At 33.2% G+C, this 20,458-nt stretch overlaps 1 protein-coding gene across 49 annotated transcripts in view; it reads left to right on the top strand.

The window, feature by feature from the left end:
- The window catches only part of ADGRL3 (adhesion G protein-coupled receptor L3), an 808,546-nt gene that overhangs the window by 387,600 nt on the left and 400,488 nt on the right, over positions 1-20,458 (top strand). For all 49 annotated transcript variants that reach the window (XM_072748899.1, XM_072748903.1, XM_072748906.1 and 46 more), the window contains one exon: positions 4,479-4,692. In XM_072748899.1, the coding sequence (XP_072605000.1) occupies positions 4,479-4,692 (214 nt within the window). The remainder of the gene's footprint in view (positions 1-4,478; positions 4,693-20,458) is intronic.

Genomic DNA, 20,458 nt, shown 5'->3' with positions numbered 1-20,458 from the left:
CCACTCCCTTCTTTGATAGCTCCTCTCCAGTGCTCTAGCTTTATCCTAGCAAGTCTCTGAGCCCTGTTCTTGAGGTACACAAAGAATCATTTGACTTGTGTTTGGTCACCAGCTTTTGGCCTCTGGCTCTACCCTCACCCCCCATCCCTAGACTGGTTTCTTTGTTATTATCATCCATAGTTCACCAAGGACTTCAGGCATTTTGAGTCAAATATCACCAAGCAGGCTTAACAGTAGGGGCACCCAAAGAAGAGGTTTCAACCACAGAGTGGCTGAGGCCTCAGAAAAGAAAACATGAAAGTGCCTTGTGCTGAAACAAGTGAGCAAGAACAGGAAGCTTTTTCTCTTGTTATTTAATCCATTGTCGGGAGCACTTTTTGTTAGATGTGTGTTTGCCATGGAACCTGGGTATTTGCTGAGGCTCTTGCCATCTTTAGTAGAGAAGCTTCATTTCATCCATATTTCCTTGGTTTCATGATCAGTGGCTAGTTCCATAGTGCGACATCCTGCCCGGTTACCAGATTTTACATCTGAAGTTTCCCCAATTTATTTAGCGAATACCCATTACACATCTAATGATGATACTCTGTTCCTTGTTATAACAGATTAACTCATAGACTAAAAGTGAGAAGGAGTTCAAGAGTATGCGTTCTTTGCCCCCAGTTTTTTTCCTACAGCTACTTCACAATGCCCAATGCAGTGTTACCCTAGTAAAACATGTAATAGCCAGTTTCACAGACTATCCTGCATTTGAATTGACATTTCCCATGTCTTACTTCTTTTCTGTACTAAGCAAAATCTCTCCATTGGTAGCATAATAAATGAATGGTTAAAAAAAAAAAAAAACAACAACAACAAACTTTTAACTTAAACATTCTTTCCATTGGAATTTGGTTGCTGATTAAAGCATTTTGCAATATAATTAAGAGTAATTTAAATAGCTAATTAGATAATGTTATAGTTTCCAGTAATACATTCCTTTAAACAAAGCATCCATCATTTAGGAGTGCAATTTATCACCAGGTTACTGATACAAATGCAATTATGTGTTAAATGGAAGAAAGCATCCACAAAATCAACTCTGGCTCTCTGTAAAAAATGCCATATACATAACTTTTGTGAAACTCTTACAAGGTCAAAAGAGATACATGGAAAATTTTGGCCTCCATATTTTAGTTGACTTTACAACTGTCTAGTGTCTGGTTCTAAATCATATTTTTGACAGTAGAGAACCAGAATAAAGCTTGGTCTATGTACACATGTTTTGACAAAAATTGACTGATGAGTTTAATTAACCAAATTGTCCACTTAGTCAGACACATGCTTTAACTGTATGATTTGCTTATTTGTTTTGTTTCCTTATTAAATTAACTTGTTTCTCAACTTAATTTAACTGTTTAAGTTAAAATATAGCCAGATCAATTCAATGTTTGGAAGCAGTTTCAATGTTATTTTAAAAATAGTTACACCAAAGTTAAGAAACAAATTCCCTTTAGCAAATGCTAAAACACTTCCTGGAAAATTCTGATTTCAAAAACTGTTTATTAAAACCAAAAATAAAAACCAGAGAGACAAAAACAACCTCCATGGTTCCATTTAAACTGACTTAAGTCATGAAACTGGATCCCCAAATTGGAATATTTTTATTATTCAATGATTTCATTACTTAAAATACTAAATGCATTAATGAAAATATCTTTTTCCTTGAAAACACAAATCTTACTTTTTTTTTTTAGAAATCTCACTATTAAAAAGGACATCTTGTTTTAAAAACCATCTAATTTCAGAATGATAGATAAACAAGGATATTTTATTTTATTTTAGGAACAATAGACATGCATATCTCAGAAATTCAGTGTCTCTCTATTGTGGGAATACCCTGTCAAAATGTTGACTCAAGAGCAAACTTGAAAATAATGTTACAACTAACCTCTAATTATGTTAACTCTGATGAATGCTTTGGATGTGGTAGATTCTTCTGTTTGTGTATGCATGAGTAAAAGGGAGAGAGAATGAGAGAGGGAGACAGAGCATGAGCAAGCACAAAGAAGATGTTGAATAACAGCCAGACTGGAATTACCTGTATGTGCTGCTTGAGAACTTTGAGGGACCTGCTCAAATCTTCTGCATGTTGTATGGTATAGTTATAGCTTTTCTGAAACAATATAGAAATAAGGTAAAAACTAATGTCATTCTCAATTTTGAAATAGTAGTTATGGTTTCACAAACTAAACCAATCTTCTCTTTCTTTACCTTCACTCCATTTTCACTTCCTTTTTTCTCTCCTCCCTTCTTTTATTTTCACATTCCATGCTTTTGAAAAAGCTACAAAAAAAGTTGCATATATTTATGTAAGTGCATATTTTTATATATGTACACACTAGGGCATTAAGCAAATATTAATACATATATATAGCTATCATGTATGTATCTGTAATTATTTCTCTTATGTAGGAATAAGATGCCTAGAAATCTACTTATTAGATGATTGGTAAATACTTAATTTACAATTTCAATTATATGCTTTTAAAAGAAAACTTGAGTTTTTACAATTAAACATTTGGCTTTATTTTTTTTTTAAGATTTACTTATTTATTTACGACAGACACAGAGGGAGAGAGAGAGAGAGAGGCAGAGACACAGGCAGAGGGAGAAGCAGGCTCTATGCAGGGAGCCTGACGTGGGACTCGATCCTGGGTCTCCAGGATCAAACCCCCCAGCCAAAGGCTGCGCTAAACTGCTGAGCCACCAGGGCTGCCCAAACATTTGGCTTTATTTATTTTTATTTTTTTTAAAGATTTTATTATTTATTTATTCATGAGAGACACACAGAAAGAGAAGCAGAGACATAGGCAGAGGGAGAAGCAGGCTCCATGCAGGAAGCCCGATGTGGGACTCGAACCTGGGTTTCCAGGATCACACCCTAGGCTGAAGGCAGAAGCTTAACCACTGAGCCACCCAGGCATCCCAACATTTGGCTTTAATAATGTACTGATTATGTTCACAATCTTCCAGTGGGAAACTTAAACTTCACATGAAAATATGGTGATTCCCTGTATATAAATGAAATAAATATGTTCTGCAAACATCTAAAATCAAACAACAGATTTAAAAGAACATATTTGCTGCAAATATAAAGGATTAATTTTTAAAAAATTTCTCATTATATAAATAGCTATTTTACAATAGCAAACCATGTATAAATGTGAGCATGCAATTCATAAATAAAAGGAATGTGAAAGGTTGATTAACGTGAAAATGTGTCCTACTGTTTAAACAGAATATTGTAAAATTTGTGAAAAGGATATTCTATCATTATTTGTCTACTACATTGGTAAAATTTAAAGTAATTCGGAATGTGTTGTATTGAAAAGTGCTGCTGATAGAACTATACATCTTTATTAAGTCTTTTGGATATCTAGTTGTTGATTTTTGACAAATTTGAAATACATTTCCCCTTTGATCCATTGATTTCATTTATAAGACTATACCATAACATATATTGGATAATTATATCTTTTCTAAAATATTATAACTAAGATACACAAATATATTTATACTTCTTCACGATATTATGACAAAAACACTTGGGCATTCCCAAATGCCCATCAACATAAGATCAATTATATAATCTTTATAGGCATATATAATGCAGCCATTAAAAATGAGGAGTACAATACAGAAATGAAAAGAGATGCCCATTAAAATAATAAATAAAATAAATCAAGGTATCAAACAACATGTGTAGTATGATACTACCTGAATAAAATATATGAATTCCTATGGTGGGAGGAAACATATAAAATGTATTTGTTTTTCTGTAGAAAATTGTTATAGGAGGGTTTCCACAATGCTAATTGGTTATCTCTTGACAGTGGGGGAAAGTGTGTGGAGGGAGCTAACGGAAAATTTAGTTTTTTTCCAAACAAAGCTCTATTTTCTTAAAGAACACTTAGTACAATTAAATTATAAAGTATGCTGATCATGTTATTACTGAAAAATGAAACCATGTTTGAGAATTGAAATGGAATCCTTAAGATTATATAAATTCAACAAAAATGCAATTTCTTGGTAATAGTTTACATAAAACAAAGCAATGCAAAACAGACACAGATACCCCTGAGGTTTACCTGAGTAATCTTTCTCTACAAGCTGGCTAATAGTTCTATATGGTCTTTATCTCACGTACCAGCCAAAGTTTTAGAAAATCCAGGTTTTTTTTTTCCTTTCATTTATAAGAAAACTGTATTAGATAAGGTTTTATGAAATAGCTGTTATTCTTAGATTTTTAGAAATCCTGTAAAGTTGTTGAAGTGAGAAATATTCTATTTTAATTAAAATTGTTCATTGCAACCGGTTTATTTTTTGGTATTAGTACTTGGTGTTAGTATTTTCCTGAAACACTAGAAAAGCAAACATGTATTCTTCCTTTGTATGTAATAAAGATGACTTATATTTCTTCCTCCTCCTTCCGGTAGCTTTCAGCCGTGCCCCAATTCCGATGGCTGTGGTTCGCAGAGAGCTCTCCTGTGAGAGCTACCCCATAGAGCTCCGCTGTCCAGGAACAGATGTCATCATGATAGAAAGTGCCAACTATGGGAGGACTGATGACAAAATTTGTGACTCTGACCCTGCTCAGATGGAGAATATACGATGCTATCTGCCAGATGCCTATAAGATTATGTCTCAAAGGTATGATACTTCTAATAATCTTTTCTTTATGCATTTAACATAAACTCTCATAAATGTGTGTGACATATTGAGCACAGGTAAGAACACAAATAGCATTGTATATTTTAGAATAATATGAGTTACTTTTTCAATATCACACTGTTTTCCCATATCACTAAAGTGCTAGTATTAGAGATTGCAAATGGCATTTGGAAATTATTAAAGTTTATTAGATTAGTTATCAGGTTTAATGGTCTGTCCTGACTTTTCTAGAACTAGGCTAAATAGATGAGAAACTAAATTTATATTTCACAGTTTTCAAAAACAGACCTTTCTAATTTTCTCCGGAAATTACAGAAATATTATTTTACTGCTAATAAATATTTTCTCTCAATGTATGAAAATAAAAACTAATAGGCAATCTTTATAACAATCAAAATGTAGTAAAAGGCTATTGATTAATAATTTTTTGGCCTTGGAAAAACAATGAAGAAAGTATTGCTTTGTTATCTAGAATGTAATGTCATTCTTTTAAGCTATTCAAAATATTATCATATTCAAATAATATAAATTAAGGTATCATATAATATCATTGGATAAAGAAAAGACAGTCTTCAATTCTATAGAGATTGGTCAATGGGAATCCATAAGAAGGTTTAAATTATACTAAAATTCCTTGATAAATTAAATATCAGATATCTCTCTTTTTTAAAAAATTTATTTATTCATAAGAGACAAACAGAGAGAGAGAGACAGAGACAGAGAGACAGAGACACAGGCAGAGGGAGAAGCAGGCTTCACGCAGGAAGCCAGATGTGGGACTCAATCCCAGGTCTCCAGGATCAGGCCCTGGGCTGAAGGCGGCGCTAAAGTGCTGAGCCACCCTGGCTGCCCTCAGATATCTCTTAAATATTTGTTCAGTATTAGTGTGACTTCTCAGAAATTAGTGAAGTCACTCACTTAATATAATTCTTCATACTTTCTGACTACATGCTTACAAAGAAATGTTAAAATAATCAGTAAATTACTTATTTAGTGAATTTTTTTTTTCATTAGGATTTCTACTTAGCCATTTCTTCAATTATTTAAGGAGTTCTTAAAATACGGGGAAGTCATAGCATATGTAAAAATAAACTTAGTTTTAAGTATATAAAAGTAAAAACGATAGTTCTCAAGGATTATCTTTCTTGTGTTTGAGAAAGGGCATTATTTTTAGCCTTTTGTCTTCTGGATGGTTGAAATTCTAATATGTATGTTTGTGTGTGATTAACGTATTGATAGTATCTTTTTTAATAAATTACTTTTCTATAAATTGTTAATAGAAATTATAGCATGCCAGGTTTGTGATGATCAAGACATCTGAAATATAATTGAACAATAATGGCCTGTCAAGGAAAATCTAAGGACTTCTGTTTATCTATTTCTAAAATGCTAACTCATGCTAAGGTGAATATTAGTGAAAAATAAGATTTCAAAATTAGGGATTCCATTTGATAGAAGTTTGGTTGCATTTTGTTGTTCTCATATGTCTCTTTTCATTGTTATCTCTCTTTGTGTGTCTCTTCTGGTCATACATTTGACATGCCTCCAGCTATGGTTAAATTCTCTGATGTTGTGCCTAAAAGAAGTCTGATTACTTTATTGTGTTAGGTGTTATAATGGTCTGTCCTGTGTTGTTTTCCATGATTAGTATGAAGACACTGTAGCTAAATTGTTATTTTATTTTACTTATTTCTATCAGACCAACAAACAAAAATGGATTCTTTGAATCCATTTGAGGTGTGGGTTGAGGAGGAAATTCTGCTTTTCTGTGATTAACTTTTCATTTTAAATGCAGCAGAAGCATTAACTGCACTAGCTCTTTGATCTCTTTGTGATTTTCATTGAAATTGTTTTAATCCTTTTATTGATATTATTAATGGCTCCCAAAATAAGCCCTTAATCTTATAATTATTGCAAAAAATAGTTACAATGGATCCTCTCAAGCTGTTGAATTATATGGGATGTGTCTCTAAAGTGACAAATCTGCAGAGTAAAATTGCTTTAAGCACCCTGAGTGAATCATTTGTGGAATCCCCCCTGGTGGTTTCTTAAGTAAGAATTGTCAGCTGAAATAACTGGTTAATTCTGTATGGAGGCAAGTTCTTGGGTTGCATTTGGACCACTAAATGTACTAAAGTTGTCAAAAATAAATGCTTTTGACTCTTACAGAGAAGAAATCAGGTTCCATCTTGTAAGTTCCCAGGGGATGAGATGGCCATGCCTGCTTCAGCTGCTTTATAATTAATGAACTTTCACTGCCACGCTAGTGACAGCATGTTAAAATGCTAATAACTTCTAATTATGACATGGATGTGTCTTATTAATAATGATATGGACAGTTTAAATAATGCATTTGAATGAAAATTATACTGGAGAAACTTTTTTTTTCTAAAAGATACTTAGTTAATTATTGTTTTCTTCCATTTAAATTTCTCGAAAGACATTGTATAAGTGTCTAAGCATTTTTAAGCATGTCTGTAGATCAGAGGTCTAGTATTACAAAATACAAAATGTTTTTGCATATCCTTATATAACTTTGTTAAAAAGAGTTCATAACTTGCTTTAGCCTCATAATTTAGACAGATGTCACAGGCAAGGACGGATGTGAAATAGTATTCAGGTAGATATTTGAAAACACATTGAACAAATATATAGATAAAACTATAATAAAATGTTAGTTTTATGTGAAAAATTGGGAACTTGGATTAAAAGGATAAGACATTGATTTCCATGTTTTTCCCCCGTAAAACTATGCAATCTGAAATCTGCTCTAAGGAGCCAGATTCCTCAGTGCCTTTCAGATTATACCTTGTGCTCTCAAATCCAACTGTGTTCTTAAGGCATTTTGCCCTCGTCATCTCTGAATGTTCTACGCTTTTCCTCTCCTTTCATTTTCTTACTAGAAGACTTACTGAAATATCAGAATACATTTCTTTATCTGTTTTGGAACTTTTATTCTCACTCATTTCTTATCATCTACATCTTCTTTATTGCATCTAAACATTAAATAAACCCGTATTATTGCACCTTAGACAGTTGCCTTTTCTAAAGTAATTCAATAGGCTTCTAGAGGACAGACTTTCTGTTGATTTTAACTAAAACTAATTTTTTTTTCTAAAACTAATTTTTGATGTTTAGTGATCTATGAGTGAATAAATAAACGTGCTCTCCGATTATATTTTTGGCACTTAAAACCTTTCTTAATTCTATTATCTAAGTGATTTTTGTTTTTCTTATTTTATATTTACACTCTTCAGAGTGTTTAAAAAATGGTACATATAGCTTTATGATCTAAATGTGAAAATGACTGTTGGCAACTGATAACTCCAGAAATTTTACATTTTGAATTCAGCTGAGGTTTCATGTTATCTTCAGCTATTAAGGGAAATATTTCCATTTTTAACTCCACCAACACTTAAGATTCCACAAGATGCACCATGACAACTCTAGAGTTGGGTGGATAAATAAGCGAGGCTTGGTTTCTGCCCACAAACCTATAGTTTTTTGGCAGATAAAGAACAAACAGCTAGATTATTTGCTCAATATTTTATTTTTATCTCGTTTACGTTTATTGAGGAGTTAAAAAAAGGAGGAAAGCTCTTTCAGCTTTTAATAATATTAAAGAGGGTTCATGGGAGAGGAAATGTTGAGCTGGTCCTTGAAGGATGGCAACATTGGTAGAACCAGAAGAGATCAAAGTAGTATTAGATATATAAGTAGCTGAGCACCAAAAATAACATGAGGGGACTGTTTCTCTTCAATAAACCCTTGTCCATCCTATTCTGTCATGGTTTCAAAAGCTTTTTGGTGCCTGCTGTGTACTCTTTAGTCCTTCCAAAGCCTCTTTGAAATGTACCACTCCTCGAGGCCTGCTCCCCACCAACCTCCCCATAGATCCAGTGCGTATGCTCTTAAGAAACCTTGATAATTTGATGAGAAACTAGCTTGATGCTATCCCCCTTGTCAATTCAAGTCCTATGGGAATTCTTTTTAGTAGCTAGACACAAATTCCATCGAAATGTGGGAAATCTGAATATCATAGGACTTCTTCATGCCAGCTTTTTGGACATGCATTTTAAATATGTCGTATGACATTTTACGTTATGTAGAATTGGCTTTATTGTTTAAATTGAAAAAAAAAATTGTGAACAGGCATATATGTATGTGTATATAGTGGGCATTTGTTGGGGTATAATATACATATGGAAAATTGCACATATCATTAATCTGTACAGCTCAATGAATTTTCACAAACCAAGCTTATGTAACTAATAACCAGATGAAAACATAGAATGTTAACGGCACTTCAGATATGCCCCTTTATACTCTGCACCAGCCATAGTCCACCCCCTCTGCCCCAAGTTTTGCCACTGTTGAGTTTTCTAATACCTTTAATCAGTTTTGCCCATCTTATAATTTAAATAAATGAATTCATATAGCATATGCTTTTTGGTGTCTGGCTTCTCTCATTCATTGCATTCTTTTTTTTGCGTATAACAGTATTGAAGCATTTTATATACCATACGATCCACTCATTTGAAGTGTATCATATTTTAAGTAAATTTACCAGTTACCAGTTTGCCAAGTGATGCAGTATCACCATAAATGAGTTTTAGAATATATCCATCACCACATTAAGATCCTGATGCCCATTACTGATAATTCCCATCTCCTTCCCACACCAATGACTAATGTATTTTCTGTCCACATTTCTATTCTTAATGCTTTTTGTTCTAAGCTAAAAAGTGAATATTTAAAATCAAGTTAGTTGTAGTGGACATTTCAGTGGGGACAGTATCAAATAAATAGCAGTTATTTCTGGAAGCATGAATATAAATACATTGCTTACTTTTTGAATTCTCTTGGAATCAAAGATCATAATCTAGACATTTAACAAATAGCCTCTTTAGTTTCCTATCTAGTAGAGATGTCAAATATATAAAGTGGGATGATTTTTTTTCACACTTAAATGAGTCATCTAAGTTTTACTTTTCATCTCCTACCAGCATTTTAGCAAGTTAACATTGTTGCATGTCATAGTCACATGCAGAAAAAGAGTGGGGGAGGCAGTGAGGAAGGGAAGAAGGGAGAAAGTTTCTCACCTTTCTGAAAAAGTTAAATTTTATTTTATATCAGTACCACTGCAGGGGATTTTATAGCTTACAAAAAGATCTTGGCTTTTGTTGTATTCAATCCTGGTGAAGTTAAGAATTCTTACAATAGCAGTCAAAGAAGAAATGTCAGTGGCATTTTTTGTGTGTACAAAACTGAGTAAACCTTCTGCAATAACCATGTGTATACACACGGGTGTTTCATTTGAGTATTCTCCTCTGCTCCTTTGGCAGAATTATTAATTATATCTTATGTTTCTCTTATGAATTATAACAGATCAAAAATAATCCCTTATATCGGAGTTTTCCATTGAATACATGTTCTATGCAGTAAAAACAACAACAACAAAAAAAAACAGACGGTCATAGAAACTATAATAGAAACTATAACTCGTTGCCTTCAGAATTACCGGTTTTGTGCACATTTATTAAAAAAATAAAGAAAAGAAAAGGAATGAAGGAAGGAAAGAAGATAATTCCCATTACCAAAGCCAAAATATAGAGAAAATGGAGAAGCTGGGAAGTTCCTGTCTGGAAGACACTTATCTCTTCGTTTAATATTTCAGCCCATTTCAATTCTGAGAATATATTTTGATAATGTCCTACTAAAATGCTTGCTAGTGCTTCTTGCTATTCATTTAAATATGAATGAAATTATGTTATATATGTGTGCTTTGAAATTTAAGAATTTAGTAAGTGATTAAAATAGCTCAGGATGGGTTAGGATAAAAGCTAAAGGGTGTTGTGTTGGTTGTCTCTTCCAGACCTTGGGGAATATTAACCCTTCCTGCAAAGATTCTCAAAGTGTGGTTCATGGAAATTTGGAATTCCTGAGATATTTCCAGGGATTCCACAAGGTCAAAACTATTTTCATAACAATACTGACTCATAATTGCCTTTTTCATTGCATTAAACATAGGCACTGATTGTGCAAAAGCAGTGGTAAGTAAATCTGATGTCATCTTAGCAGGGAGCAAGACAGAAGCAATAATGTACTTTAAAAAATTTCTGTTTTAATTTGTAACGTGGTACATAATATTATATAACTTACATAAACTGAGAGTCTTTGAGAATCTTAATAATATTAAGAGATAAAGAGGTCATGAGACAAAAGGGTAGTACAATTAATGTTTTAGCAAATTTCTTTTTCATTTCTACTCATGGCTGAACATTAGTTATGTATTGTCTTCATGATTTTTACAGTGTATAATACTCATTGTTTGTTTTTTTTCATTGTTTTAAAATAATCTGGAGTTTTATTTTTATCGAAGTATAGTTGATATACAATATTATATTAGTTTCAGGTGTACAATATAGTGATTCAACAATTATATATGTTATGAAATGCTCACACAGCAAGTGTACTCACCATCTGTCACCATAAAAGTTGTTACAATATTATTGACCTAACATGCACATTTGATTTATAAAATATAAGAATCTTTTTTTTTTTTCATTTATAGTGAATGATCATGTTAGTTTTTTCCCCACCTCCAGCTTTTTAGATACTTTTACACTTTGTGGTCAGTCTGTAGAACTTGATATCTTCTGGGAAATACTTGGAAAATACCAGCATGGAAAGATAAGGTTCTGAAAAGGAGAGGATATAGGATAAAAATACTATAGTAATCATCTTCAGTATAGCTTAAGTTCATATGGGAAAGAACAAAGCAGATTATGAACATAAACTTTTACTGTTACTGATTACTTGGGTTCCCCAGGACTCTTCAGGAAGTAAGTTACAGGGATGCCTGGGTGGCTCAGTGGTTTAGCATCTGCCTTCAGTCTTGGGTGTGATCCTGGAATCAGGGATCTTGTCCCACATTGGGTTCCCTGCATGGAGCCTGCTTCTCCCTCTGCCTGTGTCTCTGCCTCTGTCTCTCTCTCTCTCTCTCTCTCTGTGTGTCTCTCATGAGTAAATAAAAGATCTTAAAAAAAAGAAAAGAAAAATATTTTCATTTTTTAGTACATCAGAAAAAGCCAGTGAAAGATTCAAATCCATCCATAATATAGAATTCAACTCATCTATTGGTTAATGAGGAATAAAGTTTTCATAAGAAACCGATTTTTACAAAATTGACCAATATAGTCAGGAGTTACATTTTTAGGAAAATATCCTTTCCTTGCCTGCTGATTATTTAGGCATTTTACCTCTAGCTGGAATTTTAATAGTTAGGGTATAATATGCTTGTATATATAGGACATATATTCATTTGTTATTGGTAATAATAATAATACTTTTTTTGGTAATAATAATACTTATTTACATTTATTGTGTGCTTTTTACTTGCCATCAACTCTGATAAAAATTCACCTTTATTAGTTCATTAATTCCTCCCCATAACACTAAGCAATACCTACCGTTAACACTCCCATTGTACCAATGAGGTAGTTAACCAGCATAGACATTTACTTGCTGAAGAATTTATTTTAAATCAATACAGTGTCTTATTTGAGAGATTTGAGGCTTTGTTCATTATAGCAAGGGTGATAAAATGATAAAATATTGCAAACAGTTAAGAACTGTGCTCTTGATCGTGATCATAATGGTGAGAAAAGAAACTCATGTTTTCTTAGGCAAACATTGAACCAAATAGTGGAGTGGTTTGGCTCAGGTTTTATCCACATCCAATTACAGCCATACACAAATTTTCATTATTGAAGTTTTGGATAGAAATAATTTAATTATTGTGAATCTGAAACTCTCCAGACTCTTGCCTCTTTTTTATTTAAATCAATTGTGTTTATAAAGTGTTTTAGGTAATGTAATGCTTCTTGGAAAAACAAGCACTGATAGAATAGAGCTGATTGTTCCTCATACTAAAGATTTCAGCTGTAACCATGTATAAGCAAGATTTTTTTTTTCAGAACGTCCTGTAAGCCAGAGAATGTTCTAAATACTTTATATGAATCAACACATTTAATGTTTCCCTTACTCCTGAGAAATGGATACTATTGTCATTTTTCACTGATTTTGTAAGTAAGGGATAGAGAGTTTAATTAACATCCAAAAGGTATATGGTGTTATCTGCAAAGCTGAAATTTTAACCTCAGCAATCCAGCTCCAACATCCATGATAACTGTTGCAGTCCATCCTCTGTCTAAAATGTGCAGTATTTTTAATAAAAGAGACTAACCTAGAAAACAAATATGAACCTGTCCCTGTTACTGAAAAAATATACGTGTGTATATGTTTGTGTGTGTGTCCACCTACCCCCAACATACACTATTAGTGGTTGCTTATCTTATTCATATACAAATAATGAAAACATGGCATGGAGCTTATTAAATTATGTGGCATTTGTTTATTTTCTGCCTTAGGATAAATTTTGGGCAAAAACATTTGAGTACTTGTGATGAAATGTTTAGTTTAAAAAAAAACCTATGAGGTAAGATTTTGTTTTTAACATTTTGGACTTCATGGTGACAATTATCGACAGCAATACTTCATTAAAAAACATATTGGTTATAATGGGGAATGAGTTGAAATTTGTATGGTATGTGGAAATAAGAAAAAAATGGTTGTCACTTAATACGTAAATTATGGAACAGAGAAGGCTCATGAGTTACAAACTAAATATATCACATGAGTACTTTGAAATATTTGTAAATGAGAAAATGTATCATGCCAGCCTTCCCTTAATTAAACTTGAGTATAAGTAACAGAATCCATTAAAATTTCTAATGTTTTATATAATGAGATTTTAGATGGCATAAATGTTCACAAAGCTTTTTCTAATAAGTTATAAAGATGAAAATGGATTTTATTTGTACCACACTATACTAACTTTGTTTTATTATATAATCAGTTTATCCTTCCTTAGTATTTTTGTTTCATTTTTCATATCTTGTGAAAATTTGATTACGTGGGATTCCTGGGTCTCAGCGGTTTGGAACCTCTCTTCAGCCCAAGGCGTGGTCCTGGTGTCCCGGGATCAAGTCCCGCTTTGGGCTCCCTGCATAGAGACTGCTTCTCCCTCTGCCTATGTCTTTGCCTCTCTTTCTCTCTGAGTCTCTCATGAATAAATAAAATCTTTTAAAAAAGATTCAGTTATGCTAAAGACATTGCTAAATTTGCCTCCATGAATATTCTGCTAGCCACAAGCTTTAGTTGATTCATTGTTTATTATTCAAAATGTTATCAAATAAGGCTAAATGTCGGGGGGGGGGCAAGGGGGGAGAATATTACCAAGTATAGTTAGTAAATCATTCTGTGCAATACATTTTGAATCTTTCCATTATGTGCTGATGTGAAATGTTATTTCCCAAGTTGTTGGGGGAATAACTATTATCCTACTATTTGTTAATATGAAAAATACATTAATTGATACTGGTTTTCCTAGAATTTGACATTTACTTTACAATTGTACATCAGGAAGATATGTAAGTCATATTTATTTGTAATTAGGTTTACCAAATGGCAAAAGGAAAATATGTTTTTCATGCATATGGGGCTGATTTCAATAGATAAATATATGTATGTGTGTTTTGGCTTGAAAAGACTTGAAGTCTTTCCAGAATGTTAGTGCCCATAATTGTTGGTACTATCAACCTTATGGAAATAAACATTTGGAGCTGTTTCTTAGACTTATTGGTGTATTCAGAAAGTAAATGCTTGGAAAAGAATAGAAGTCTGCAGGAATATTGTAATATATAAAGAAGAACACATCCTTTAGAAGTAGTAAGAAAGGCAAGAATAGATGGGAGTTAAAAAAGGAAGAAACTGGCTGACTAAAGGTTTGAAGATGACATAATAATTTTACTGAAGAAAAGTTTTTCAGTTAAAATTGTTTATATGGTTGATTTTTTTTCAGAGACACTGATGTTCCCAAACCTTTACCACTGATCATTTAAACAACTCAAGATATTTTACATTTAATTAAAGTCCTGAAGATATGAATTTTCTTCTCAAATATAGTGTACTCATGCTATGTAAGATATTCATGACAGTCCTCTACAAATATGAACGTCTTATTAAAAATAGTATTCTAATATTATTTCCAAATTTAGTAACATTGACTTGTTTGTTGCATGATAATGGGAGTTTTGGGTTTATTTTCAGAATTATACCCATGAAACACACCAAAGCCTGATTATAGGCAACATCCTTGAATGTGATATGTTACCTTTGTGTTTCTGATATACATTATATCTACATTTTTCACCTATATGCTAAATTTTACTATATTTCTCTAACCAAACCACAAGTATTTTTCTTTTCATTATGGTATAAAAATACCTGTGACCAGTTTTGTCATTTACAACCTTCTAGAAGGTGGGAGTTATTTCTCTGTAGGTATTTCAGAAATTAGGGTCAGAAAAATGTACTTCTTTTTTACAAATTAGTCTCTGCAAAATTTTTCATAATAAAAGGCCCTTCACCTTTCTAAGGAATTGAAGTAGATCATCCTTGCCTGAGGAGGTAGGATTCTGAATTACATTCTAACTTCAGTTCTAGAGAAAATGTAGAGTCCTTCAAATGACTTTGCATTTAATTATTCCCTCCAATACCATTTCCCTGCTGTGACATAATGATAAAAAAATACTACAACAACAAACATTATGTGTAGTATAATATTTCAGTGAAAGGCATGGAAGTGGAAAGGAATAAATTAATAAAAGCATGACAGGCCCACATCGATATTGGAATGGGATATGAGCCTCCATCTGCAAACTAACAGACAATGTGTCTCAGAGAAAGTTGTGAAGACAAACACATATCTCAAGTGTTTTGCATTAGTGCACACAAAGGAAAAGATCATTCTTGAAGTGATGTAGTTGGATGCATATGAGATAGCTGTAATTGCATTATGAAAGCATGTCAGCAGCAAATGATACAAAGAAGCTGAAACATAAATCTTCTCTCCTAGATTCTTTTAGTCAGTTGTATCACAATTTCTTGCACAAAATTATTGAAGCAAATGTTTTGATTGTTATAACATGAACTTACTGTATCCTTAGAGTGGCATCTCTGAAAGTAGTTCGACTGACATACTTGTGTTCACACAGGTATACACACACACACACACACACAGAAATCTAACTTTTCAGATGCAAGTGCATAGGGTATTTATGATGTGTATTTCTAGGATGTAAATTAATTTCAAGAAAAATACCATATATTTACCCAGGAATCAGATATTATATATTATCTAATGGTTCAAGATTTCAGGTTTATTTTTTGTCTCATTTACTAAGAAAGGGATATGTTTCTTATCCAATTATTTTATCCTTTTATTTAAAAATATTTTTATTTGTGGGGCACTTCGGTTCTCAATTAAGCATCTGACTCTTGACTTTGGCTCAGGTCATGATCTCAGGGTCGTGGGTTTAAAGATTTCCTGTCTTAGAAAGAATCTAGCTCCATTATATCTATATCAGCAATATATCAGTTTTATATTATAAAGAAATATGATATATTTACATTTGTAAATACTTTTGTTGCTCTACTTATTTACAATTATTTTATTTTTTGAACCTGGCTAAAAAGTTCTGGTTCTGGGAAAATCCTTCATGTGCATGAAGTTTACCTTTGAAACTCAGTGTTTTTGGATGGGACTTCTAGGACTTAGATCTTATTTCTCTAGTATGTATAGTCTCTTTTTTTCTACCCCACTCCTTAAGCTTCACAGTCGTAAGTAAGAATTCCATCACTTTCTCACTTTAAAATTATCTTTAAACCTATGAATTATTCCAAACTCAGGCAAAGCACATGCCTACAAATGAAGAAACGTGTTCATCAAAGGTACTTCTGTATCTTCTTGATAAATGAGAGAAAGAGTTGCTCGGAAGGTAATCAAAACTCTTCATTTGTTCATCCAGTGATAATTCAGCATTTTATGTGAAATGTCACAAAAGGGTTTACCCTTTAATAGGAATAATCCGATAAAAATATACAAAAGAAAACAAAACAAAAAACCTTGCTGTTCTGGGCAGGTAAAGAAAAAAATGTATGTCAAAATAAAATAGTCAAATTAAAACTTTCATTAAAAAAAAAGGGGGATAACAATGTTAGGCATAATACTATACCTTTCTTACAACCAGTGGTATTACCATTTCTTCAAAGTGTTTGCTTTCCATTTAAGAGTTCATCTACATAGGAACAAGAGGCTGAAGTTTGAGCTATGAAAACGTCACTAGATTGATAAGAATGTGGCTTGGGAATTCTCCACTGATCATTCCTTTAGGTTTGGTATGGATTAATCAAATTTGTAGATTTTCTCTATTCTATTTGAGTAGGATAGGTCAGATGAGAATCTTCCTAGATTTTTAGAGAAAGGGGTATTCTCCTTGTGAATTTTGTCTCACTAGCGTCATTTCATTCTGCCTATGTTGTTGACAACATCTTGATAGACCACATAAGGAACAGTCACCCACATACTGTTTACATTAGTAATTAACAGAGAATTTTAAGAGAGATTATAGGCAATGTCACCACTCCAACATTTTCCTCTTAATGAAATAACCAGCACAGTGGGAAACCAGCTGCATTTTTAAACCCAGCAGGCGAAAGTGGAATAGAGACTATTAAGCATCAGAGAGAAGGATTTGAATACAAAGTTTGCTACTAGTGAAAATGATAGGAAGTATTCTTACAAGGAAATGCTTCTGGAACAATCCAGTCTTGGAGTTTAGAAAATTTCAGGTTTCCTTGATAAGATGAGCACTGGGTGTTATAATATATGTTGGCAAGTTGAATGTAAATAAAATATTAAATAAATAAAATTTCAGGTTTCTTTCCAAATATGTATTACCATGCATTTTCTACTATAGCTGGGCAATGTGTAGGCTAAGAAGCCACAAAGCCTAAATAGGATTCTCCTTGGCTTCTGAAGACCTTCCTCCACAAGACTGAAACAAAAATTATTTAAATAGGTTCTTTTACATATTCTCATAGATTCTGAATATTTTCAGAATATTCTTTCAATGTTCAGAATATTTTCAGAAAGAAAAAAAAATAGTAGGAACAGCAGCTCTTTGGAAAACCGAACACACTAACTCCCTTACCTCTTAGTTATTTTTTTGCTTTTTTTCCCTTCTGGCATTCAGTTTAATAGCACCAATGGCTAAGAATGATTCCAATCCCAGGTCAAGCACATTCCTAAAAATGAGAGAAGAATACTTACCAAAAGTGAGTCTGTATATTCTTGGCAGAAGAAGAGATAAACAGATGATGGAGAGATAATGAAAACTTCCCTACTCTCCAGAGAGGCAAGTCAGTACTTTATGCTGAATATCACAAAATGGTTTACCTTTTACTACAAATAACAATGCCAATCAGAGACTCCGAATGTCAGAATTTTTGAGGTCTCTGTAGAACCAATTCCCTCGACAAAACCCAACACAAACCAAAGAAGACAAACATTTTTCCCACATGGCAGTGCTTCAGTTTTGAAAGACACAAAACCAGTGCCTCATTTCAATCTTGCCTTAACTAAAACACTGGATGCTGCATGATCTGACAAGAGCTTTTGCATGAAAGAAGAGATGTTTGGCACTAATAAAATTTAAATTCAAATTTGAGTTTTGTTACAAGGTTTGCATGTCTAAGTCTTTTGCAAGTTCTCTCTCTCTTTCCATAACTGGTCTGCGGAAACTCAGCTGCAAGCCTTGGCTCGTGCTCACCCCTGAGTGTGCACAGGCCCTTCTGATCCTTGACCTGGACACATCTCTTATGTTGCACCTGCCCTGCACCCCAGGTGGTTGAAGTCAAGCTAATGAAAGAAACTGGATGTGGGATCTTGGATCTAACTTTTTTTTTTTTTTAAGATTTTATTTATGTTTTTCATGAGAGACCGAGAGAGGCAGAGACACAGGCAGAGGGAGGAGAAGCAGGGTCCATGCAGGGAGCCCGACATGGGACTCGACCCTGGGACTCCAGGATCATGCCCTGGGCCAAAGGCAGGCGCTAAACTGCTGAGCCACCCAGGCATCCCATGGATCCAGCTTTATAACAACCACAACTTTAAAAATTTTTAATCAGTGGTATTTTCTCTTTGAATAAAATGTTTAAAAGGGTAAAAAGACAAGTACCATCACAGTTTGTTTATGAAATGAAATACTAATCCTGTGCTGAATTTTTTCAGATGTTTGAAATAGTATATTATGTGTTAACAAACACCAAAGTCTTAAAGCAATGTAAAATCTCAAATGATCCTTTATTCCCCTTCCTCTAGTTCTTATTGCACTTTGAAACTCGATAAAACAATTCCATATGTTCTACTATAAAAGTAATTGCTGCAATTTTACAGAGTCCTAACATCTTCTGTTTGTTTACACATAGTAAATGAGCCATTGTTAGATATCACACAGTACATGGTATGATTCATTTCTAACAGAAAAAGTATATATATATATATATATATATATATATATATATATATATATTGCTTTTAGCGTAACCACTTTAAAATTATTTTCCATTTCAGTATGAATAAAAAATTAAAGTATATTATAAACACATGAGGTCTATTAATCTACAAAAAATTAGAAAGCTTTCATTGTTGGAAGAAACAACCATGCACTAAAATGGATATTAAAAGTTAATTATTCAATTTTTTGGGAAGCCTTTAAACTTGTCTTACTATGAAAAGACAAGAAAGGAGATAATCAGATAATAGAGGAAAACAAAATAGGTTTCTATCCAAAGCTCTGGTCTTAAAAAATGTTACTGAGTATCTATCTATCTCTAAATTGTCAGCCTTGTTACCTGGTTAAATTATCCAAGCTAGAAAGGGGGATAGGTAATGGACCTTCTGTATTCTGAGGAAAGGGTAGATAATAGTGGTGTGTATAGGGTGGGGCCAGAGAGGCAATCTTGTTTTACCTGTGCATATACGGCCTGGAACTAGTGTTCACAAGAGCCAGTCTTTGCTTGTCATCCTTTACCATTTGCCATTTTCTCTATAAGGGACTTTAAATCAGTTGGTGTTAGGCTGAACTAAACAACTTGTAGAGTTTATATGTTATCAAACAGGTTAAGTGATATATGCCCAACCAAACTAAAATTACTTGGATTATCTGTTACTTGGGTAATCAGGTGTTCACAGAAGATTGGGACAAGAAACTGCAGTTTATTGACGTCAATTCAGTTTCTCTTACCACCTGACTAGGATTTTGTCTTGATTTTCCTCTTATTTTTGAGGCTTAACTTTATGGCTCTTGCTTTGGTTCTTTATGGCAATTTGCTTTGTTTGTAAAACATAACAGGGGCATCTGGGTGGCTCAGTGGTTGAGCATCTGCCATCAGCTTGGGTCTTGATCCTGGGTCCTGGGATCAAGTCCAACATCAGGCTCTTTGTGGGGAGCCTGCTTCTCCCTCTGCCTATGCCTCTGACTCTCTCTCTGTCTCTCTCTCTCTGTTTCTCTCATGAATAAATAAATAAAATCTTTAAGAAAAAAAAAACATAATAAGGAACAAAGTATCCACTGAAGTGGAGGGAAAAAGAAAAGAAAAGAGGAAGTACTTTTTTTGCAGAATTTGGATCTTCGAAAAGTAATCCTTTTTTCAGTTTTTATATATATGTATTTGAATAAAAAGACGAATGATTATGTTTTGTGAGAAAGAACTTGTTTCATCAGAAATACCAATAGGAAATGAGCATCTCCAACAATACTGAATACTGGATGTGGTG

Source organism: Vulpes vulpes, chromosome 2 (genome assembly GCF_048418805.1).
Source record: "Vulpes vulpes isolate BD-2025 chromosome 2, VulVul3, whole genome shotgun sequence".
NCBI lineage: Eukaryota > Metazoa > Chordata > Mammalia > Carnivora > Canidae > Vulpes > Vulpes vulpes.
Note: the sequence above shows the minus strand (reverse complement) of the source record. Positions and strands in the feature narration are given on the sequence as shown.